Source organism: Dasypus novemcinctus, chromosome X (genome assembly GCF_030445035.2).
Source record: "Dasypus novemcinctus isolate mDasNov1 chromosome X, mDasNov1.1.hap2, whole genome shotgun sequence".
Classification (NCBI taxonomy): domain Eukaryota; kingdom Metazoa; phylum Chordata; class Mammalia; order Cingulata; family Dasypodidae; genus Dasypus; species Dasypus novemcinctus.
Window position 1 is genome coordinate 1368178 of NC_080704.1, and position 25245 is coordinate 1393422.

Genomic DNA, 25245 nt, shown 5'->3' on the forward strand with positions numbered 1-25245 from the left:
CACTTTGTGTCTCAATTCCAGCATACGCGGGTGGGCACCTGGCTCTTTGCAAATGCCCCCCCCCACGTCACAACCACCTCTGCTGGGCTCGGGGACACGAGGCACGTGCATGCACGGGTATGTGCACAGGTGAGCGTGGCCCACCCTCGGGCTCGTCCGAGGGTCTTCTCTTCAGGGCCGCCGCTGGGAGTGACGAGGTCACCGATCACCAGTTTCCCAGTGGTTTCTGGCTCCAAATGAGGAAGCATGGGCACAGTGGGGGAGGGAGAGCCGGAGGAGAAGGAAGTAGTGGACTTGAAGCTATTTGCTTGCCATCAGTATGCTCATGCTGGAAGGAGGGACAGCCCGATGTGGGGGACGCGGGAAGCAGACTGAAGGACGAGCACCTGCTGCCCGGGGTAAGCCGTTTTCCTTTTAATTTTTTTGTGCCACGCGGGCATGTCTGGTTGGCGCAGGGCTGTTTGTCTGCCCTGGTGGCTGCTGCCAGGCTGCTCGAGGTCCAGGTCATGAGGGTCTCAGGGTGGAGAGGGAACATCCCAGAGCAAAGAGAGACCCAAACGAAAAGAGCCCGCTCGGGCTGCATTTCGAGCTCTGCAAGCCCCATCCTCCTGGAGCAAGCCCTGTGCACCCAGGACGTGACTCTGGTTTGGAATCTGCTGGGATGGAGAACAGGCTGTTGCCGTCATCTACAAAGGGAGAGCAGCGTCGAGAATCTGGGCAGGCCAAAGACCCTGGCAAGTACCTGACAGCCTGGGCTAGAAGTTACGGGGACCTTGAGGGTCCCCAGTTTTTTGCCAAGAACGGCAAGCCATCGCGTTCAGAGAGCGCGAAGGCCGGTGAAGTGCTCCAGGGATGGAAGCTGCAGCCCTGGTTGGAACCGAGCCTGGGAGAAAGGAGGCATCTGTTCCTGGGCACACAGAGCCTTCCTCCCAAGACGCCCCCGGGCTGTCTCCAGCACGGGTTAGATTTGAGGAGTGCCGGCGGCACAGAGGAGACTGTGGGGTTCTCTTTCCCGATCAGGCTGAGATTCTGCAGAATCATCTGGCGTCCTGTCCCTGCTGGGGGGAAGGCCAGCTCTTCAGGGGCGGGGCACGGGGAAGGAGCATCTATAAAAGGGGAAAGAAAACCCGAACCGGCTGGAAACCAAAAGGAGAAGAGAAAGCTGAGGAGGAGGCTGTAGGAGAGGCAGCCTCGGGTGCATTCTCTGGCGAGCAGCAAGCAAGCGTGGAAGGCGAGCTGGAATTCCCCCCCTTTCTCAGATGTGGAAACTGAGGCACAGGATCTTGAAGGAACCAGCCAGAAAACGGGAGGGTTTGCGCCCCGAATCGGTTCCCCAGGAGCCCAGGGAAAGCAGGGATGGAGCTTCAGCTCAGCTCGTCCCCTCAAAATCCAGGTCCCTGGCACATGAAGCGGACGTGGGGCCGAGCCTCTCGGCAGGCGCCCGAACGGACTTCCCGTCTCGGACCAGAAAAGCTGCTCGCTTAGCTCAAGCATGGGGCTCACGCTTCAGCAGCTCGGGGTCATGAAAGAAGGTGGGCTTCCCGCAAGTGAGCTCAAAGCGGGGCGCTGAGCAGGTGCCCTTGCAAAACCGCTCTGGGCTGGGCAGTGCAGTGAGCTCTGGACGTGAAACCTTCATCAACGTGGCCCACCTGTTCGGGCTGTCAGAGGTTTCCTTCACAAGGTTTGCAAAGATTAACAGGTCCTGAGACTGTGACTCAACTCTCTCATGCCTACGTAGCCCTCTCCTCCCAAGAATGAACAGAGGAGCCCCAGGGCAGGGGGAGGTGGGACAAATAAAGACCCTCGTGCTTCCAGGCTCAGGCTCACCAACCATTCCCATATTCCAAGGATACTCCCCCCTAGCCCACTCCCCCCTAGCCACACAGCGGAAGGGTCCACCTTTACAGCCCCTTTCTGGCACCAGGCTCGACTTGGTTTCTACCCCCCTCTCCAATGACTAATGTTTGCCTATTAATGTGCCATATAAAGTCATATCCACCCCCTTCCAGGGGCAGGCTGGAGTCTCATCTTCAGACCCCTCCGCTGGGAGAGCTCCTCAAGAAACTTCCTGCCTGCAGTCATCAGTCTCCACATCCCAGTGAGCGCCGTTTCACCAACACGGCTCAGTTTTTCTTTTTTTGTTTGTTTGTTTTTGAGGGACAGGGGCCGGGGATTGAACCCGGGACCTTGTATTGTGGGGAGCTGGAGCTCAACCCCCGAGGCCCATCGGCTCCCCTGGGTTGGGGCTTTTTGTCAGTTTTGCTTGTCGTTTGTCTTTTCAGGAGGCACCGGGAAGCGAACCTGGGACTTTCCATGTGGGAGGCAGGCGCTTGACCGCTTGAGCCACGTCTGCTTCCTCGGCTCGGTTTTGGCAACTGAGAAATGGGGAAGGACCAGGGTGAAGAGAGTGAGGCATTTACCTTGGGTGCATCATCTAAGGGAGCACCAAACTCAGGGAAGAGATAAAATAATATTTTAATGCAGCATTTAAAAAAACTGAAAGTGCATGCAAAGATGTCACGATGAGCTAAACAATCAGCATTATAGATAAAACCAGGACTCATCAAGGATGGGATTGCCTCGGATGCAAAATCCAAAAGGGTACCCAAAACCTCTCTCGGAAGATAATAGTAAAAAGTCAAAACAAATGCCAAAATATCCACAATGAACCAAATATCGCCATCTTAAAGACAGGATTCTAGAAAGATGGGATAAAGGTGAGGCAAGTGGTCTGTGCAAATGCAGGCCCTGTCCCTTCTTTATTTTAAAGGTTGAAGGGACGGGACCTGCCTTTGCGCAGATCACACAGATTCCCGTGCCTCTGACAATAACAGAAGCGGACAAAGAAGAGGCAGCAAATAGACACAGAGAACAGACAACCGGGGTCAGGGTGGGGGAAGGGGAGATAAATAAATAAATAAATCTTTAAAAATAAATAAATATTATATATATAGCATTGAAATATTGCTTACCTGGATGCCTGAGTTTGGGGCACACCCATTTATTTTTGTGTCCAAGGCCAGTGCCTCCCATGCCTCACCCTAATCCTCGCTCTGCTCAAAGGGTCAACTGCCCCTCTTTTTCCAATGACCCCTGCTCCAGCTGCCCCGCCCCGAGCACCTGAGCCAAGGTCCAGTGCCCACCCTCACTGGAGACCTTTTCCGGGAGAGCGCGGGGGGCCTCGTGCTCAGGCAGAAGTCCGCCCTGAAAGGGTCTGGCTTTCATCTGCGTCCACCCGGCAGTGCATCTCCGTCTGTCCTTGCTGAGCCAGCGTTAGGCTTTCGGCCGTTTGTGCAGCGCGCTGGTCTCGGGGCTGCCCTGGTGTGCAAACGTGCCTGTCGATGCCCAGAGGTGCACTTGGTCTGAAACCAGGGCTGGGGGTCCACTGGGACCCCCGGGTCCGAGATCTGAGGCCCCTTCTCAGGACACCCACAATGGGTGTGAGGGAGGGGAGAGGAAGGAGCCCCCGGGCCTTGCAACGCTGGGCTGATGCTCAGAGGCGCTGCCCCCCTCCCCAGAGGCCACACCGAGGCCCAGGTCTGCGCCGGGGTGCGTGGGACGCGGGCGGCTGCCAGCTGGGGAGGCTGCAGCGGGGCGACTGAGGGATGGGGCTTGGCGACGGGCCCGCCCCTCGGCTCCTTGGCAACGGCATCTCGGTTTCTTGGTCACGCCCCTCGGCTCTTGGTCACGCCCCTCGGCTCCTTGGTCACGCCCCCTCGGCGCCTTGGCAACGGCATCTCGGCTCCTTGGTCACGCCCCTCGGCTCCTTGGTAACGGCCCTCGGCTCCTTAGTCACGCCCCTCGGCTCCTTGGTAACGGCCCTCGGCTCCTTAGTCACGCCCCTCAGCTCCTTGGTCACGCCCCTCGGCTCCTTGGTCACGCCCCTTGGCTCCTTGGCAACAGCATCTCGGCTTCTTGGTAACGGCCCGCCCCTCGGCTCCTTGGCAACGGCATCTCGGCGCCTTGGTAACGGCCCGCCCCTCGGCTCCTTGGGAACTCCCCCTCGTCACTTGCGTAGCAGCCCACCCCTCGGCTCCTTGGTAACGCCCCTCGACTCATTTGTAAGGCCCCTCGGTTCATTCGTAACGCCACCTCTGCTCCTTGGTGACGCCCCTCGGTGCCTTGGTAACGGCCCTCGGCTCTTGGTCACGCCCCTCGGCTCTTGGTCACGCCCCTCGGCTCCTTGGTCACGCCCCTCGGCTCTTGGTCATGCCCCTCGGCTCTTGGCCACGCCCCTCGGCTCCTTGGTCACGCCCCTCAGCTCCTTGGTCACGCCCCCCTCGGCTCCTAGGTAACGCCCCTTGGTAACGGCCCACCCCTCGGCTCCTTGGTCACGCCCCACCCCTCGGCTCATTCGTAAGGCCACCTCTGCTCCTTGGTGACGCCCCTCGGCGCCTTGGTAACGGCCCGCCCCTCAGCTCCTTGGGAACTCCCCCTCGTCACTTGCGTAGCAGCCCACCCCTCGGCTCCTTGGTCACGGCCCTCGGCTCCTTGGTCACGCCCCTCGGCTCCTTGGTCACGCCCCTTGGCTCCTTGGTCACGCCCCACCCCTCGGCTCCTTGGTCACGCCCCTCGGCTCCTTGGTCACGCCCCTCAGCTCCTTGGCCACGCCCCCCTCGGCTCCTAGGTAACGCCCCTTGGCTCCTTGGTAACTACGCGCCCCTTCACTCCTCACTAACGGCCCTCGGCTCCCTGGCCACGCCCCTCAGCTCCCTGGCCACTCCCTCTCGGGTCCTTGGTCACGCCCCCTCGGCTCTTGGTGACCACCCTCGGCTCCCTGGCCACGCCCCTCGGTTCCCTGGCCACGCCCCTCGGCTCCTTGGAAACGGCCTGCCCCTCGGCTCCCTGGAAACCGACGCCACCTGCATCGTGCGCAGGAAGGGAATAAGGAGGGCAGGACGGGAAGTGGGGGCAGGATGGGAAGGAAGGGAGGAGGGAGGGAGGGAGGGAGGGAGGAAGGAAGGAAGGAGAGAGTGAGGATAGAAGGGAGGGAGGGAGGGAGGGAGGAGGGAGAGAGGAGAGAAGGAAGGATGCAAGGAGGGAGGAGGGAGGGAGGGAGGATGGAAGGAATGAAAGAGGAAAGGAAGGAAGAAAGGGAGGGAGGGAGGAAGGAGGGAGGGAGGAAAAAAAGAAGAGGAAAGGATGGCAGGGGGAAGGAAAAGAAGGAAGGAAAAGATGCCTAATATCAAAGCGGAAACGTGACCCATCATTTCTTGTTCAACCCCCAAAAACCCCTGTAAACTAAGTAAGAGTCAGAGCAAGGAGAAGCTTTGAAAAGGGAGGGCAGCTTTCCCCAAGCCCCTTAAAACCACTGTTATGCGTTCAGCCGTGGGCCCCAGGCACCCCTAAACCCCCGCCGAGCCTGATCCGAGACGGGGGGGGGGGGGGGGGAGGCCACATCCTACAACCCGGGGCCAGGGAAACAAAAGCCCCTCGGTGCTGCATGGACAGGACGCCTTCCCCACAGCGGCTCTTGCTCAACAAATTGATTCTGGAGAAAGGAGAAGTCGCTGGCGGTTCTGGGTTCTAGGGTCAGGGCAGGGGCGGTGGAGGCGGCCAGGAGTCCAAGGCACTGCTTGGAGGAGGAAGAAGGACGGGGTGGCACAGGAAGGGCACGTTAGCTTTGAGGGAAGAGCATGTCGCGCCTCGGCTCCAGCCACAAACTCAGGCAGAGAGAGAAGGACGGGTCCACCAGCCCGAGGTCCCTGGAGCCAGCTGGCTCTCGGTCCAGCACCTGCTCACAACTCCTCCCCGTCCTTCTCATCTCATCCTGTCATTTGTCCAGAAACTGACCATCAAGCGACATTCAGGCTCTCCTGTAAGCTTCAGGGCAGTCGATTCTGGTATTTGTGGTTGGCGAAATAACGGTTCCCAAAGATGCCCGGTCTTCATCCGTGATACCTGCACAAATGCCACCTGGCATGCAAAATCAGCTCTGCAGGTGTGATTAAGTAAGAACCCTGAGCTGGGTTGTAGTAGGAGCAAAGTTGGTACTACGTTAACTCAAAAAGGCAAAAAGCATGGGATTTGCTTTTTGAGATGTGAATATGATTACGCTTTTTCTTCTCTACAATTTTTCTCATTGACGAGGGGCCCTTGACTATGTCATTGAATCTGTGTGTTTTTCTGAACACGAGAGGAACACCTGAGTTGGTAGATGAAATTAGATGAGAGAAGAGTGACCAGACAGAGCTTTGGGGAGTAACTCATCCATAATGTGTTGAACTGCCCTTGTCTGTTATGTTAGGTTTTGAATTTGAACTAAAGTCTTTTTTTAAAAAAAAAGGATCCTGAATTATGGGAGATTGTTCTGGAGTATCTGGCTGGACCCCCTGTCATCACAAGGGTCCATAGAAGTAGAAGGCGGGGGGTCAAATTCAGAGGCGATGGGGTAGCAGAACTGGAAGTCAGAGCAGAGAGAAGACACGAAGACCCACCAAGGGATGCAGGAGACCTCTAGAAGCTGGAAAGACAAGTTCTCCCCAGAGATTCCAGGCAGTTCCCAAGAGTCCTGCCCCGAGCTCTAATTTTTCCACATCCTCGCCACCTCTTGGTTTTATCTGAGTTGAGTCCAGCCGTCCTAGTCGGAAGTGGTATCTCACTGGGGTCTTGATTTGCATTTTCCTGATTTGCATTGTCATGTGTTTTGGGTTTTTTTTTTTTTTTTTTTTGGCTGTTTGTACATCTTCAGAGAAATGTCTATTGGGATCCTTGGCCCATTTTTTGAGTTGGGTTGTTTGTCGTTTTATTATTTTGTTCTCAGTGATTTATATATTCTAGACACAAGTCCTTTATCGTATATATGCTGTGCACATAGTCGGGTTGTCTGTTTTGCTTTCTCGGTGATGTTCTTTGAAGCAGAAAGGTTTTCCGTTATGATGACATCCCATGTATCTACTTTCTTTTCTGTCCTTGCTTCTGCTTTTGGTGTCTGTCTAAAAAAGAACACCACTGCCCAATTCAAAGTCACAAAGGCTGACGTCTGTGTTTTCTCCCAAGAGTTTTGTAGTTTCTGCTCTTGTATTCAGGTCTTTGCTCCACTGTGGGTTAATTTTTGTATCTGGCTTCATTCGTTTACCTTTTAGCACTTCAGACAGTCTGTAATTTCCACCCATTCCGCAGTCACTTAAGTTGTGCATTGTCTCCTAGAAAGCAGGCAACTTGGGTTCTCATGCACAGCTATTGGGGAGTCCAGATGGAGGGGACCCCGAAACAAAGCACACAGAGCCCCACCCGTGGGGTCTGCTGCACCCTGTAGGAGACTCAGGGTGGAGGGAACCCCGAAACACAGCTCACAGAGAGCTCCACCCATGGGCTCTGCTGCACCCTGCAGGAGACGAGGCGGAAGGGACCCCAAACAAGCTGAAGCAGGACCCTCCGTCGTCAGCTGTGGTGCAGCGAGGGGGAGCTGGGGTCAAGGTGTCCACGCACTCTGCATGCAGGGACCCCCACTCACGGACTCAGGGGCACAGTGTTGGATCCACCAACACTTGGTGGGCTCTGGCACACAGCATATCGGTGGCCTTGTCTCAGGATGCTGTGAGCCCAGGATGGTGCTGGAGCATGTGGGACTGTGCCCCTGCAGTGTGGAGCATAGCAAGGGACACAGACCCCACGCCTGTGGGTCAGGACGCTGTCTGCATCCCAGCGCCAGCCCTGAGTCCAGCTCTGGAACTGCAGCAGGGAACACCGGCCTTGCCAGGGCCCCTGTGCTGCCCCAGACGGTGCCCCTGGGGATGCAGTGGGCATCCCCATGAGAGCCAATTTCCCCAGGTGTGCAGTGACCCTCCCTGTCCCCAGCCAATTTCCCCAAGTGTGCAGTGACCCCCCATGCCTCAGCTAATTTCCCCAAGTGTGCAGTGACCGTCCCTGTCTCCAGCAAATTTCCCCAGGTGTGCAGTGACCCCCCATCCCTCAGCTAATTTCCCCAAGTGTGCAGTGACCGTCCCTGTCCCCAGCCAATTTCTCAGGTGTGCAGTGACCGTCCCTGTCCCCAGCCAATTTCCCCAAGTGTGCAGTGACCCTCCCTGTCCCCAGCCAATTTCCCAGGTGTGCAGTGACCCTCCCTGTCCCCAGCCAATTTCCCAGGTGTGCAGTGACCCTCCCTGTCCCCAGCCAATTTCCCAGGTGTGCAGTGACCCTCCCTGTCCCCAGCCAATTTCCCAGGTGTGCAGTGACCCTCCCTGTCCCCAGCCAATTTCCCAGGTGTGCAGTGACCCTCTCTGTCCCCAGCCGATTGCCCAGGTCTGCACAGTGACCGCCCTGCCCCCCAGCTCTGCCGTGTCCCATGGGCAGCTCCATGGACGTGCTGGAGATGGCCGTGCTGCTCTCTTCGTTGCTGCTCCCTGCGTCCCCCCTGGCCCGGGACCACCAGGGTAAGTCTGAGGAGGGGCCTCCCTCTTCCGAGGCTCGTGGTAAGATTGACGTCACCCATGTCTGCAAACTCACCTCTACACCTGTATCCAAGGTCGTACTGTTTTCATGTCTCCTTAAAAAAGTGATTGGGCTCCTATGGATACCATATATTCATATCCGACCCTCGAATGGATGATTTTAACCATTTTAAGCATGCAACCCGCAGCCAGTAATGCCATTCCCAAAGGCCTAGGACCATCACCCCGATCGTTTCCAAAACTTTTTCACCACCCAACATAGAAACTCTGTACCCATTAAGCAATAACCCGTCCTCCCTCACCCACTGCCCTCGGCAACCTCTAATCTACTTCCTGTGTCTATTTCCCTATTTTGGACATTTCATAAAAGTGAAGCAAACAATATCTGGCTTCTTTCACATAGCAGGATTTTCTAAGGTCCATCCACGCCGTAGCACGCATCTGCACTCCGTCCCTTTCTACGGCTGGAATTTATTCCAGTTATGAAACTGCTTTTCTACGGCTGGAATTTATTCCAGTTATGAAACTGCTATGAAGCAGTTTTTCACTGCCTCATCTTCTTTTTTTCTTTTTCCTCTCTCTTTATTTTTTTTTTAAATGTTACATTAAAAAAATATGAGGTCCCCATATACCCCCACACACACTCCTCCCACATCAACAACCTCTTTCATCGTCGTGGCACATTCATTGCATTTGGTGAACACATTTTGGAGCACTGCTGCCCCACATGGATAATGGTTTACATTGTAGTTTACACTCTCCCCCAGTCCACCCAGTGGGCCATGGCAGGACATACAATGTCCAGTAACTGTCCCTGCAATATCATTCAGGATAACTCCAAGTCCTGAAAATGCCCCACACATCACATCTCTTCTTCCCTCTCCCTGCCCTCAGCAGCTACCGTGGCCACTTTCTCCACATTAATGCTATAATTTATTCCATTGCTACAGGGACGATTGTTCTGTAGTAGAATATCACTAAGTGCACTCTAATCCATATTTTATTCCTCCATCCTGTGCACCCTGGGATGGTGATGTCCACTCCACCTCTAGATCAAGATGGGGGTGCCTCATCTTCTGACGGCCATTTGGGTGGCTCCCACCTTTGGGCACGATGCATAAGGCCACTGGTGAACAATGGCATGCAAGAAGCTCTTTGAATCCCACTTTCAGCTTCTCTAGGCTTGTAACTATGTACCATAATTACACGTCTGGGTCGTACGGTAACTCTATGTTTAAGTTCCTAAGGAACCAAGAAAGATTCCCACAGTGGCTGTGCCATTTTACGTGCCCACCAGCAACGCACGCGGACTCCAAATTCCACTTTATCTCAAACTGGGTGCTTCCTGTCTTGCACTGGCCCCAGACCCCTCCTGTGTGGCGCATCCCGGTGCAAAGACGGGGTTGAGGCTCAGGTAGTCTAATAAACACGGAGCTGGTGGTGGGGTCAGTTAGGACCCGGTCCCCTGACGGGCGCAGCAAGGGGCTTTCTCTTCCCGTCCTGTGACACGTCAGCCACCGTAGAAGGGAAGTGCAGCTCGTCAGCCCCAGATGTTGGTGACGGGATACGGAAGGGCTTGCCCAGGTGTTCCCATCTCGCTCCGAACACCCAGCAAGGGGGCAGCCCTCTCCAGCACAGGATGGCCTGCAACTGCCCTGCAGGTCGGGGCTCTGCGCAGGTGAGGAAGGGGCTTCTCCCCTGGGATTCCGAATTGGGAATGAGGAAGACGCCCGGAAGCCCCCGAGCCCCCGCCTGACCTTGGCAGGTGCCCAGCCCAGCTCCGGGCGGAGAGGGCTGGACAGGGCTAGAGCACAGCTGGGTCTGCCGGTGTGCGGCCGGAAAACCTCCTACAAAACGGTGTGCGGCCGGAAAACCTCCTGCAAAGACCACCTGGCGGGCAGCGCGACCACCTGGCGGGCAGCGCTACCACCTGGCAGCAGCGCCGGGAGCCCAGGAAGGGCCCGAGGGAAGGCGTGCGCGGGGCCAGACCGTCCCTGACCCGTGGGGGGTGTGCCGCGAGGGTGTGGGTGTGTGGCTGTGTGTGCATAGAGCGTGTGACTGTGTGTGACGCTGCATGACTGTGTGGGCTGCACGTGTGTTCCTGTGTGTAATTGTGTGTGCGTGATTTTGTGTGGCTGTGTGACTGTGTATGCGTGTGAGTGTGTGTGAGTGCGTGTATGTGTGTGGCTGTGGAGGGCTGCTCGTGTGTTTGTGTGTGTAATTGTGTATGACTTTGTGTGGCTGTGTGTAACTGTATGCATGTGTGATTTTGCGTGTATTTAGTGTGTGGCTATGTGTGACTGCACATGTGTTTATGTGTGCAATTGTGTGTGCATGATTTTGTGTGGCTGTGTGTGACTGTGTGACTGTGTATGCGTGTGATTGAGTGTGAGTGTGTGTATGTGTATGTGTGGGGGGACTATGTGTGGGGCTGCACGTGTGATTCTGTGTGTAATTGTGTGTATGATTTTGTGTGGCTGTGTGTGTGACTGTGTGTGAGTGTGTGTATTCAGTGTGTGAATGTGACTGTGTGTGACTGCACGTGTGTTTATGTGTGTAATTGTGTGTGTGATTTTGTGTGGCTATGTGCAACTGTGTGTATGTGTGTGATTTTGTGTGTATTTAGTGTGTTTATGTGTGTGACTGTGTGTGTAATTGTGTGTGTGATTTTGTCTGTGTGCGACTGTGTGACTGTGTGTATGTGTATGACTTTATGTGTGTGCATTTAGTGTGTTTATGTATGGAACTGTATGTGTAACTGCATGTGTGTTTATGTGTATAATTGTGTGTGTGATTTCGTGTAGCTGTATGTGGCTTGTGTGAGTGTGTGACTGTGTGTATATGTGTGATTGTGTGTGTATTTAGAGTGTTTATGTATGTGACTGTGTGACTGCATGTGTGTTTCTGTGTGTGTGAACATGTGTGTGATTTTGTGTGGCTGTATATGTGTGTGTGATTATGTGTGAGTGCATGTGTTTATTTGTGTGATTGTGTTTATGCGTGGCTATTTGTGTGTTTGTGAGTGTGTGGCTGTGTGTGGCTGTGCGATGGCATGTGTGACCGTGTGTTTAGATGTTTGTGTGTGTTTATAGGTGCGGCTGTGTGTGCTTGTGTTTGTGTCCATGTGTGTTTATGAGTATAACTGCATGTGTGTGACTGTGTGGAAGTGTGTGTGACTGTGTGCCTATGCCTGTGTGTGTGCCGTGTGCGGCTGTAACTGCGTGCGTGTGGCTGTGCGTGTCTATGCGTGTGGCTAGGTGTGGTGTGCCTCGAGGAGCTGCAGGTGGATGACCGGGTGTGGGGCTGAGGAAGAGATGGTGCGCCTGCGTGTGGGAGCATGGGCGCCGCCTAGGAGCGTGTGTGGAGGGGAGTGGTTCCGTGTGTGTGTGGGTGTGTGCATGAGTGTGTGCAGATGTGCGGGAGGGATGAGCGACTGCGCGTGGGCGCGCGTGTCTCCCCTGGGACCCCCTGCCTGGAGGGACGCCCCCATGCGCAGAACGTGTGTTTGCCTGAGGTCGAGTGTACAGAGTGTGACTCTTCATGTGAGTGTGCGCTCCTGTGTCTGTGCATGCGTGCGTGAGTTGTGCGTGTGTGTTTGGGGGGAGGAGAGAGCAAGCCCTGGGGCAGCCCCATAAAGCTGTGCCCTGACTGCTGACCCCTGCTCCTGCAGAGGGGTCACCCCCAGGCAGGCAGGCAAGGGGCTGGAGTCGCCCACCATGCCAGAGGAGAGGCCGGGGGCGGGGAGCAGTTTGCAGCTGGGGGAGGTGGAAGGGCTGGGGGGTCTCGGGAGGGAGGTCTCAGGCCTGGGGGTCTCATGGGGGGTGGTCTCAGGGATGGGGGCGTCTCAGGGTTGGGGGGAGCTCTGGGGGGGTCTCAGTGCTGGGCATCTCAGGGCTGGGGGTCTCATGGCTGGGGGGGTGTCTCAGGACCAGGGGTTCTCAGGGCTGAGGAGTCTCAGGGCTGGGGGTTCTCAGGCTGGGGGGGAGGGTTGGGGGGTCTCTGGGCTAGGAGTTCTCAGAGCTGGAGGGTCTCATGGCTGGAGGGAGGGCTGAGGTCTCAGGGCTGGAGGATCTCAGGGTTGGGGTCCTCAGGGCTGGGGGGGTGTCTCAGGGCTAGGGGATTTCAGGGCTGGCGGGTTTTAGGGCTGGGGGTCTCAGGGCTGGGAGGTCTCAGGGCTTGGGGAGGGCTGGGGGTCTCTGAACTAGAGGATCTCAGGGCTGGGGGGTCTCAGGGCTGGGGAATCTCAGGGCTGGGGGTCTCAGGGCTGGAGGTCTACGAGCTAGGGTGTCTCACAGCTGGGATTCTCAGGGCTGGGGGTCTCAGGGCTGGGGGGTCTCATGGCTGGGAGAGGGCTGGGGGTCTCAAGGCTGGGGGTCTACGAGCTAGGGGGTCTCAGGGCTGGGGGAGGGTTGGGGTGTCAGGGCTGGGGCAGGAGTGGATGCAGCAGCGGGGGGAGTAGCCGTGAGCTCCCCTAAGGAACCTGAGAATCCCAGCCAGGGGAGCGCAGGAGAGCACGGGAGTCAGGCGGCTGACTCAGGGAGGGCTGTGGTCCCCCCAGCAGAAAGGACCCTTGACCCCAGCCGCAGCCCTGGGGAAGGGGCCTCGGGATGGTGGGATCGGGTGTGGACGGCTTGCGAGAGCCGAGAGCGAGCGGCGGGGCGAGCGGGGTGTGGCACACAGGTGTAGGAGCCCGAGGACGTGCCACGTGCTAGGTTCTCCAACGTGTCCTCTCACGCCGTCACCGCACGCCCTGCGGACTCTACAAGGGGCGTGCAGCCGGTGTGTAAACCGAGGGCCAGCTGTTCTCTTCCCTCCACTCTGCCTTGCACAGAGGAGGCTGGGGACCCCGTAAAAGAAGGTGGTGACACATTGTGTGTCCTGCCATGGCCCAGTGGGTGGACTGGGGGAGAGTGTCAACTACAATGTAAACTATAATCCAGGCAGTGCAGCAGTGCTTCAAGATGTGTTCACCAAATGCAACGAATGTGCCACAACGATGAAAGAGGTTGTTGATGTGGGAGGAGTGGGGAGATGGGGGATGGGGTATATGGGAACCTCATATTTTTTTAATGTAACATTTAAAAGAAAATAAAGAAGGAACTAAAAAAAAGAAGGTGGTGACCATTGAGGTGCTAGCACATGCTAAAGGAGACTGAGCAATGGCAACGCGAGGGCAAGAAAAGATCACCGCCCTGCAGGCACTCATCGATAATCAGACCATCGCGGTTTTAGGCGGGGAAGAGGTGAAAACACAATTAGTCTTGAAGGGATATCCTGAATGTGTTGGGGTGTGGATGACTGAGCCCTAAGAAGTTTGCTGGGGCGTTTGTGAAAACGGTGTTCTCGTATGGAGAGGGAATTGGGGACCACGGTCGGGGGGGGGCTGCTTGGAGAAAGCCTGTTTCCTCCAAGAACTCACCTGTTGTCCAGGTAAAGCATTGTCAGGGCAGGAGAAGGAAGACGTCCTATCCCCCCAAAATGTTCTTCCCATGTACGAGGTCCCAGGTTCAATCCCTGGTACCTCCTGAAAACAAAAAACAAACCAATGAAAAAACCAACTCTCGCTGGGAAGTGGATGTAGCTCAGTGGTTCTGTGTTCATTTCCTGGTATCTCCTTAATATATATATATATATATATATTCTCAGGGACCACTCCCCAGTGACTGTTTAAGAACTCTTGATGTGCAAGTCTCTTTTATGTCCTTTCATCAAGAGACACTTTATTTTATTTGAAAAAAAAAGGTGGAGTAGGGAACACAAAGGATAAGCTAGCTGGAAATCACACAGCTGGTGAGGGGCAGACCCACACCTGTCCATCTGAAAGTCGCTCTGATTTGCACAGGTAGACCATGGAAACACCCTACTTTTTTGTCACCCTGAGAAACAAGACAGGTTAGAGTGTAGGTTTGGGTGTCTACTTCCCGTTCCTCTGCTCTGAGAACCTGTTGAAACCCATCAGGTGATACAAAGGTGCATTAAGTGAGTCCAGCTCTTGTGGATGGCTGGCTCTGAAGATGCTCAGGTGTAAGATGCGCCTGACTTCAAACTTTCCCCACCCCTTTTGCATGTGGGTATAAACTTAAGGGCAAAGGGGTAAGGTGGGAGGACCCAGGCCAAGAGAATACTTGGTTTTTCTTCCCAGAAATGATGTGTGAATTTGAGGATGGAGAGACCTCCAAGAACTATAACGGAGTATGGGGTAATGAGAAACTTGGGATGGAAACTGACCTTTGGTTTTAGCCACTGGAGACCTAGAAAGAGATGCAAGGAAACATGGAAGCAGGGGGCAAATGCAGAGATGGGGAGGGGGCGTGGAAGGAGAGAGGAAAAAGGGGCCATCTGGGTGACAGGTTGTATTTGTCAGCCAAAGGGGTGCTGATGCAAATACCAGAAATGGGTTGATTTTTATACAGGGTATTTATGTGGGGTAGGAGCTTACAGATCCCAGGCCATAAAGCATAAGTTACTTCCCTCGCCAAAGTCTATTTTCACGTGTTGGCGCAAGATGGCGGCCGACGTCTGCGAGGGCTCAGGCTTCCTGGGTTCCTCCCTTCCAGGGTCTTGCCTCTCTCTGGGTTGAGGGTTCCTCTCTTCCCAGGGCTTGCTTCTTCCTGGGCTCAAGGTTCCTCTCTTCCTGGGTCTTGCTTCTGTTTACTTCCTGTGGCTTAAGTCTTCAGCATCAAACTCCAACATCAAAACACCAACATCAAAAACCCCCAACTCTGTCCTCTGCCATGTCTTTTATCTATAAGTCCCCACCCACCAATTGGTGAGGACTCAGTGCCCTAATGACGTGGCCCAATCAAAGCCCTAATCGTAACTTAATCACGCCCAGGTACAGACCAGATGACAAACAAAATCCAATATCTATTTTTGGAATTCATAACCATATCCAATGGCTGCATAGGTGATGAGAGGGAGAATGTAGAAATGGACAAAGACCCCCCCAAAATGAGAAGAAGCAGAGGTCTTTATTCAGCACTGGCTTTATCCAACAAGGGAGTTGGCCACCAGCCTTTGCACTGCGCAGAGCCTCCAAGGCAGGTGGGGGAGTGGGAAAGCACCGTAGCGGAAAAGGTAAGACTTTAGGTGTACCTTGATTCGAAACCATTGTTGGGGAGAAGCTGGAGGCAGCTTGCCAGATTTGGGGCCCCCTATGCGACGGGTTAGGGGGGAGCATATTTGGCTTTCTCCGCCTGGCACTAAGTTAGACGTTGGGACAAAAATTCGGGAAACTCTCAGGGAGTGAACAAGTCCTGGATACTTGGGGCTGATTGTTACAGGGTGCATGAACTGGCTTCCTGGGCTGGCCACTGCAGGTGGTGGGTCAGAGTTTTTTTATTTTTCTGTCTTCTCTGGCGGTTGCCCTCTGTGTATTCACCCTCCTGGGAATTAGTTTCCTGCAGAGGTCCTGAGCTTCACTTACAAGGTTCAGATGTGATGGTCAGACAACGTGGCAACCGCACGAGTAATTTCAGAATCCACTCCTCTCCCTGCCCTTTGCAGATCTTACAACCAGGAACCTAAACATGACGTTTGACCCCAGGGAATGGAAATTATCTTGGGAATGCCAAGAAAATGCTACCAACGTTGCATGTTTCATGATTCACAAAGAGGGACCGTTTAAAAAGAAGGTAAGACAGACTTTGTGTGCCCAATTCCCAATCTAGATAGAATTAAAAACATGTGCATGGCCGAGGGGCAAATTGGGGAGCTCTGGCTCTACCTGCACCGGCAAAGCTGCCTCGGGTGTAAGGTGTGTTTAGCGTCTAGCTCCCTTGGGCACAGAGAAATCCCTTGGAAAAGGTCGCAAGAGAAAGGAGAGAGGAGCCGTGTTTGGCCTGTTCCATGAGCTGGGCTTGCAGAGGAAGGAGGGAGAGACAACCAGAGAGCAGCATCAGATGTGTCTTTTGGTCTCTGTGCTCATGGACTTTTGCCAAGGTTAAAGAAAGAGGATGGGGAGGAGGTGAGCAAGAGGTGGTGAGAGAGACAGAGAGAGGGAGAAAGAAAAAGAGAGGAAGAGAGAGGGGAGAGAGAGTGAGAGCTAGAGAGAGAGATTGATAGAGTCAGAGAACGAGAGAGAGAAAAGAGGGAGGGAAAGATACAGGGACAGAGAAAGCAAAAGAAGGAGAGACAGAGAGAGCTAAATGAGAGAGAGAGGAAGAGAGAGAGAGAGAGAAAGAGAGAGAGAGGCAGAGAGGAAGAGAGAGGGGATGAAGAGTGCCTACAACTGAAAGCAGGAGGATTGCATCCAGCACCCATGTGGAATCTAAGCCCTCTCTCGATATAGATGTGGAGTGGACACAACCATTCCAAGGTCCACAGGATGGAGGAATAGAGTATGGATTAGAGTGGTCTTACTGATATTCTATCCACGAACTATTGTGATTAGTAATGGAAGAAAATGTGGCATTGGTGTGGAGAAAGTGGCCATGGTGGCTGCTGGGGGTAGGGAGTGGGAGGAAAAGATGAGATGTGGGGGTGTTTTCAGGACTTGGAGTTGTCCTGGGTGGTGCTACAGGGACAGTTACCGGACATTGTATGTCCTGCCATGGCCCAGTGGGTGGACTGGGGGAGAGTGTGGGCTATGGTGTGGACCATTGACCATGAGGTGCAGCGGTGCTCAGAGATGTATTCACCAAATGCAATGAATGTCTCTTGATGATGGAGGAGGTTGCTGTTATGGGAGGAGTGGGATGAGGGGGGTGAGGGGTACATGGAGACCTCATTTTTTTAAATGTAACATTAAAAAAATAAATAAAGACAAAAAGAGAGAGGGGATGGAGAGAGGAATAGAGTCAGAGAGAGAGAGGGGAGAAGAGTGAGAGTGAGATGGAGAGAGATTGATAGTCAGAAAGAGAGAAAAGAGGGAGGGAAAGATACAGGGACAGAGAAAGCAAAAGAAGAGAGAGAGAGAGAGAGAGAGAGAGAGAGAGAGAGAGAGAGAGAGAGAGAGAGAGAGAGAGAGAGAGAGAGAGAGAGAGAGAGAGATCTGCTAGTTATAAGGTACCCTGAAAGCTCTGCCTGCAGGACCTGAAACTAGAAACGGGCAGAAGCGCGTGAGCTTACCTGGCTACAGATCTCAGTGCAGCTCTGCGCACAGGTGGCTCCAGGGAACGAGGCAGCTGCAGAGTGAGGGATTCGGGGGTCCACGGCAAGGAAGGGCCCCCAGCCAGAGCCTGACGCCCCTAGAGGGGGCGGGACACCAGCCGGCTCCTCCACTCCCGCCCCCAGCGAGGGGACGTGGGGACGGCCGGGCAGTCGCAGCCTTGCTGGGCAGACCTGGGGACGGGGCCGCAGAGCCCTGGAGCAGCAGGGTAGCTTGTGGAGGCCATGGGCAGTCCCCAGGTGTCCCCGGATTTTCCAGGGAAGAGTTTGAAGGGGATTCAACAGCCAACGCAGTGAATCTCAAACATTATTGTCCCTGCAGGCTGATGTCCCTTAGGGAAACTGACCACCTGCCTGCAATGGTAGCCTTTTATTTGTTTGCAACGTCAAAGATCATTTAACCCCTTTGCCTGTCAGATGAAGACCCCAAACCCCTTACTAAGTCCACACTATACTATGTATTTTTTTTTTAAACAGTAAGATATCACATTTAAGGGAATGTCAGACTTAATATAGTTAAGGTGGCAATTCTACCCTCAAAACGTTCAGAAATACAATGAATGCTTATCAAAATCTCATAGCCCATTTAAAAGAATAAATACAATAATAAACAAAAAACAAAGAATCAAACAAGAACATTTCTCACCTCTTAATGAAAATATTCTACTAATGATAGACATGAATTCACAGCACTGTGATTATACCAAATAAATAAATTATATATGTATATATAGGTTTATTTCTGAAGTATAAATTCTATCACTTTAGATGTTTACCTTTATGTCAATAGGACACTATTTTAATAAATGTAGATTCGTAATGTTTTTAAATATAGAAATGGATATCTCCTTGTTTTGTTCTTTTTCAGTATAATTTTGTCTATTAAGGTGTATTTTTAATAATCTATCACATCTCCCCAAGAATAATGGGTTTTTCACATTTAAATTGAAGCTCACAGATTGCTGGTTAACAACACCTGCTTTATTTTTTTTTATCTCTTTTTTTCCCCAATTTCTACTCAATTTATTCATTTTTAAAAAAATATTACATTCAAAAACTATGAGGTCCCCATTCACCCCCACCCCACCACTCCCCCCACAGGAACACTCTCCCCCATCCTCATGACACATCCATTGCATCTGGTGAGTACATCTCTGGGCATCGCTGCACCCCATGGCCTGTGGTCCACACCATAGCCCACACTCTCCCACGTTCCATCCAGTGGGTCATGGGAGGACATACAAGGTCCGGCAGTTGTCCCTGCAGCACGACTCAGGACAACTCCAAGTCCCGAAAATGCCTCCACATCTCATCTCTTCCTCCCATTCCCCGCACCCAGCAGCCACCATGGCCACTTTTTCCACACCAATGCCACATTTTCTCGATTATTAACCACAATAGTTCATGAATAGAATATCAATGTGTCCACTCTAATCCTTACTTATTCCTCCTTCCTGTGGACCTTGGCTTGGTTGTGTCCACTCCACATCTATGTCAAGAGGGGGCTTAGATCCCACATGGATGATGGTTGCAATTCCCCTGCTTGCAGCTGTAGGCACCCTAGGCTCCCTGGTGTGGTGGTTGACCTTCTTCAACTCCATGTTAGCTGAGTGGGGTAAGTCCAATAAACCAGAGTGTAGGAGCTGAAGTCTGTTGAGGCTCAGGGCCTGGCTATCATATTGTCAGTCCAGAGATTCAGATCTCCTAGATATATCTTAAACGCCAGCACCAACTACAATTCCAGTAAAGTAGCATGAAAGGCTTGTGAAAAGAGATCCCATCTGAGTCCAGCTCCATCACACAGAAACACCAGCTCCAAAGAATGGCCAACTGGCATGGCAGTGAACCCAAGAACAGCTGCTTTAAAGGATCAACTTAATCCTGAGGAAAAAAGTATCATTAGCCCTGTCGTTGCGATGAAAACAAAATAGGTACATTGCATGCAGTGTAAATATTCCTCTGGTGGGTGAACGCTGGATATTGGGTAGGGGGAAAAAATCTCAAAAGCCTAGAAGAGGGTGTAGTTGGCTCCGTGGAAGTTTGGTTTAGGACTTGCTGTGCAAACCGTGGCTCTCTAGCAGCTGTAGCAGTGCCTGGGGGAGCTTGTTGGAGATGCGGAGAAGGTCCAGCTGCAATTGAACAAGGTCCGTGGGGCGGGGGGGGGGCATGTCCATGCATGTGAGCTGTGTCCTGATATTCTCAGAGCCACTGTGGACTATCAGGGCGAGGCTCCCCTGGGTCGCCAGCGGGCAGGTGCACTGAGGGGCTTTGAAAAGTGGGGGCAAGCTGGCATCAGGGGGTCACACACCTCTGAGAACAGACTAGAAGCCCGGTCCATAATCCAGGGCCAATTGCCACTTTGCAGCCCGAGGCGAAAGCATGTCACTGCACCTTCTCACCCCTTCCGCTCAGCGACGGAGTGACTTTTGAGGTTAAAATGACCATCAACCAGAGCCTCTTCATGGGAAGACTGAACTATCCAAATTCAGGTAGGGAAAGCACGACGGTCACGCTTTCCCGCCCCGCCAGCCTGAAAACCGAGCCCCTCTCAATCTTTATGGACAAACCCTTCTGTGTCCGCCTCTCCCCAGGTGGGGAGGGCACGGCCCCGCAGAACATCTCCTGTTTTATCTACGATGCGCGTTTTATGAACTGCACCTGGGAGAAGGGACCAGCTGCCCCGGGCGACGTCCAGTATTTCTTATATGTACGAGCCTCCGAGTAAGTGCTGAGGGAGTGCGAAAATTCAAGGAGGATACGGGGAAGGGAGGAAAAAAATGCCCTGCTCGTTCTCGAAAATCTCTGGACTCTTGCAGGAAAGAGGAGACAGAATGTCCACACTACAGGAGCGATTCCGGCACTCACGTTGCGTGCCACTTCGACGACCTCCAGTATCTCACATTCCACAATTACTTCCTGGTGAACGGTACCAGCCAGCAAGTGGGAATCCAGTTCTCGGATTTGTTTTTGTCGCTCCAGGAAATCGGTGAGAACGAGGACCTACATTTTACCACTTCCACTTCTTGGGGGGTTGTCCGAGGCTGTTGTGTGCAAGCACGACAGCTGGAGGGCTCCAAACAGCAGAAATTTATTCTCCTCCAGCTCTGGAAGTCCAAAAGTAGGAACTCGAGGTTTGGGCAGGGCCGCGTTCCTTCCGGAAGTGCTACAGGGGGGGTCTTTCCTGCCCCTTCCAACTTCTCTTGTTTGCCGCCCCTCCTTGGCTCGTGGGTGCATCCCTCCATCTCACATTGCCCACTCCCCGGTTTCCATCTGCTTCTGCATCCAAATTCTTCTCTTCTTAAAGGGAGTCAGTCTTAGTGGATTAAAGCTCACCCTTTTCCCAGGTGGCCTCATCTTTGTTAATTCCATCTTCAAAGACCCAATTTCCAAATAAAGTCACACTTGCAGGTGCTGGGGTTAGGGCTTGGACAAGTCTCTTTGGGGCTCTGGGACCACAGAAGGTGGTCCAAGGGCGTGAGGGCACCCCTGTGATAATGACAAGCCTGAAACACCAGCAAGCACTGAATCCCTGCACACGCCCCCCGAAGGGGCACCCTGCACTCACCCCTGTGTCCCAAAGCAGGAAGGAAAACATGGACATTCCACTGCCCGAGGCCACCCCTCTAGTACAGGGAGAAGGCGAGATTCGCACCCAGCTCTGTGCAATCGCTCCTTCCCTCTTTCACTCAACAAGAAACCATGGAGCATCTACTGTGCGTGAAGGGTGGTCACTGCCCACACAGAACTCATACCTCAGCTGAGGCACCAGCTAAGCAAGCGATTAAAAATAGCACAGCAAGTTGTAGCACTGATGTGGAGACAGTGGCCACGGTGGCTGCTGAGGGCAGGGAGAGGGAAGAAGAGATGTGATGTGGGGCCAGTTTCAAGACTTGGGGTTGTCCTGGGTGGCGCTGCAGGGACAGATGCTGGACATTGTGTGTCCTGCCATGGCCCACTGGGTGGACTGGGGGAGAGTCTAAACTACATTGTAAACCACTATCCACGTGGGGCAGCAGTGCTCCAAAATATATTCACCAAGTGCAATGAATGTCCCATGATGATGGAAGAGGTTGTCGATGTGGGAGGAGTGGGGTGAGGGGGGTGGGGGGATATATTGAGACCTCATATTTTTTTTAATTTAATATTTAAAAAAATAAAGAGAGAAAAAAAAATAGCACAGCGATGGAGGTTGGCTGAGCTGGGAAGGGAACGAACATACTTGAGGAGGAATTACCTGAGTCACTGAATGAGTATCCTCTTGCCGCTGTAACAAATGACACCATGTGCGTCCTTTAAAGCAGCACGCACTTACTACCTTACAGTCTGAAAGTCAGAAGTCTGACTTGAGTCTAGGGGACTAAAAGGAAGGTGTTAGTGGAGCCTGATCCTTCTGAAGCTCGAGGGGAGAATTCATTCCCCTGCATGTAGAAGCTTCTAGAAGCCATGTGCTTTCCTTGGTCCATGGCCCTTCCTTCAACTCCAAAGCGCCTCGTGGCAACCTCTCTTCCACCATCACATTTCCACCCCTGATTCTTCTCTCCTACCCCACTTTTATAAGAACCCTTGTTAAAACATCGGGGCCAAAGCGCCTCCCTGTCTCAAGATCCCTCCCTTCAACCCATCTGCCAAGTCCCTTTGCACACCAGACCACCTATTTGCAGGTTCCGGGGCCATCTCTGGAGACGTTACTGGGCTGACACAGGGTTTAGCTTCCACAGAACGGTTGAGATGTCTCTAAGGAGCTGGGTGAGAAACGGGGAACTTGGTGGGAGGACATCTGCCATCGAGGACTTCATGCTCTGAGGCACCGCAGCGAGAGAAGCTGGAGGCGCGATGGGGAGACGGGCAGCATGGGAGAGGGACACCCACTGGAGACAACCAGTGTCTCCGTGGTGGCCTCAGCCAAGAGCAGGGGACAGAAGAGGCGGCTGCTGGGTCAGCGGTGACGAAAGGAAACCCTCCTACGTTTACAGGCGGGACGTCTCTATCATGAGACCCTCCACGGCACAGGAACTATGAGGTTTCCAAGCGACTCTCGAAGGCGTTATCTCATTTCCTCCAGCCCAGAAAAGTTTACAAGGGAAGGCGCTGAGATCCTCATCTCACGAGAGACTCCCATTTGTCTTCTCCTGTGTCCTCAAGGTTCAAAAAGAGAAAGAAAGGCAGCTGAAGACAAACCACCAGACTTGATGGAGTTTGGCCCATCTCCCAGAGCTGCCCTCTGGAGAGGGGCTTCCAAGCTCCCTCGGCCGGGTGGGTCCTTGGCAAGGGGAGTTGGGTTTTAGGAGCAAAGCGTGTCCATGCCGTGGTGTGATGTAATTACTTCAGACGAGAATCTGCATAGGGCGGCGCTGACGCCCTTTGGTGTCCCGATCACAGAGGAGGAGGGGCACAGAGGAGAAGACGGGGGCAGAGCTAGAGAGAGGCAACCACGAGCCCGGAGCCACCAGAAGACGGAAGATTCGAGGAGGGACCCCCTGGCTCGGACCTCCTGGTCTCCAGAACCCGTCTCTGCTGGTTGGAGACACCCGGTCTGTGGGGCTGTGCACAGCCGCCCCCGTTAAGTCCGGCGCTCTCCGAATCTTGCTTTCTCTTCCTCTGTAAATGGAGGGTCATGGCAGAAGCTGTTCACCTGCGGGCTTGCCACGTCGAGGGGCGCTTCTCTCCATCCGTGGGGGGACGTGTATCTCCTCAAGGACAGATGGACGCATCTCTCCTCTACCTCTGAATGGACACACAGATGCTCTGCGAGGTGGGGTGGGGGGATGCTCGGCCCTTACGGAGCCCCATGTGGCTGCCTTCTCTTGCCCGGTTCGGGATCTGTCCACATACGTGTCCCCAAGTTTTTTAGACTGAAAACGTGGGACGTGGGGTTCTAGGACAGGAGCTGCTGTGGCTTGGCTTGGCTGAAAAAATGGGTTTTACGTTTTCCAGAATTTGCACACCCTCTACGCCCGCCAGCAACGACTCCCCTTCCCCCAGCTGCCCGGCCCCTCGTAACCTCGAATCTACCCCCTGTGTCCACTCCGTCCTCCTCGTGGTCGGCAGGCGCGCGCTTCGAGCCGTGTTTCTCCGGCAGCGTCAGGGGTCGAGGAGCCCTCACCCCAAGTCTCCGCTGGGCCCCTCCACACCTCCCTCCTCCCCAGGAATCCCGCACGTCGACCTCCCGCCCTCCACCAGGGTCTCCCGGTCTTTGAAATGCGCGCTCTTCTCCCCCCACGGAAAAACTGCCTTCGGGACCCCTTCTCCCACGTCCCACACGGTCTGGACCCCCTCTTCCCCCACTTCCTAACTGTGGGTAACCCGGTCCAGGCAAACGAACCTACACAATCCACACCTCCCCATCTCCCTTCAGTATCCGGAACATTCCGAGAACACCCCCTTCAGCCCTTCCTCCTCTGCTGGCCACCAGACTTGGCTGCACTTTCAGGGGGTACTCCGGGGGGGACAGTCCCACTGCCCACCCGGGGGCTGCCCGATTTCACGGGCCGCTCCAGGCCCCGTGAAAGTTATTTCTTCCTTCGAATCTGAGCTACAACAATGAACTCCTTTTGCCTGCTGGTTCTTAAGTCCCAGGCCCACTTGGACCCTCAGCATCCTCCTCTTTCCCTCCAAGCCTGTATCCCGATCCTGCATCCTCCCGTCTGCTCATAGCAGCCTGTCCAGCCAGTGGCCCCAGACAAGCACATCCAGGGCCGCCCCCGGCTCCCCCCATGGTGGGCATTCCGGCTGCCGACCATCCGTTTCAGGCCGGCCATGGTCCAGTGGTGGCGGCACCTCTGACTCCGGGTGTGTCCTGGGTTCGTTTACAGAAAGATCAGTCCACCTGCCAACACGTCCGTGACGTGCAACAGGTCTCACTGCCTCATCAGGTGGGAAAAGCCCAGGACGTACCACCGCCTGTCCCACTGGGACCTGCAGTACCAACTGGACATCCGGCAACAGGTACGGGGTCGTCCTGAACGGCTCGCAGGTGCAGGTGATGTCCCTGCGCCCGCGTGGGTGGGGCAGGCTGGAGAGCACCCCAGCAGGTGCGCGGCAGGTGGAGTGGGCGCTGCACTCACCTGGCCCCAGGCCCGGCGCCGCCTCCCGCTGGGCATCCAGGAGATGCCGGGCGGGAAGGCGTTGCCCACTGCCCCGCAGGCTCCGTCTGCTCCAGGCTCCAAGACGACGGAGTCCCCGGTCCTTCAGCAACCAGAGATGGTGGGCGACTGCACCCAAAGGGGAGAGTGGACGGGGAGCTTGAGACGCTGTCAAGATGGAGGAAAGCGGACCTTCTGTTGTTGTGTTGTTTTCACAGGGCAGTGAAGATGGAGACGATCCCAAACCGGTAAGTTAAACGTCGGTTCCTACGGAGAGTCTGGTAGCGTAACCTGATACTGTGAAAGGCTACAAGGAAGGACGAACTGGCTGGAATAGTGGGGGCCATATCTCCCAGAGGATAGAGAATGATCAGTTCCAAGGGGAGCGCCCAGTGGGTTTGTTCATGCCCCCCTTTGTTGAAATGAGCGACGTAGCTTAGACCTGGTTGACACTGCATCCTATTGCTCTGCCTCCATCCCACGTAAACAAAAGAATTATAGCCAGCATTTGCTGCGACCAGCTGGGCAATAGGTTGGCTCCTAGGGAAGGCAACAGGAAACTTTACGAAATAAAGGACAGAGAGAGACACAAGAGAGGAGATAGAGCTGGGACCAGGGGACTTACAGCTTCTGCAAATGAGAACATCAACCCTAGTTTCACA

General features: G+C 54.2%; 1 protein-coding gene across 1 annotated transcript; it reads left to right on the forward strand.

The window, feature by feature from the left end:
• The first annotated feature begins 295 nt into the window (after positions 1-295).
• LOC139438152 (granulocyte-macrophage colony-stimulating factor receptor subunit alpha-like) lies at positions 296-24916 on the forward strand. Its single transcript, XM_071213250.1, has 9 exons — positions 296-398; positions 8233-8375; positions 15900-16027; positions 19867-19990; positions 20093-20222; positions 20318-20818; positions 23484-23588; positions 24314-24446; positions 24802-24916. The coding sequence occupies exons 2-9, from the start codon at positions 8288-8290 to the stop codon at positions 24838-24840; spliced, it is 1248 nt and encodes a 415-aa protein (XP_071069351.1). The 5' UTR covers positions 296-398; positions 8233-8287; the 3' UTR covers positions 24841-24916.
• Positions 24917-25245: the final 329 nt, after the last annotated feature.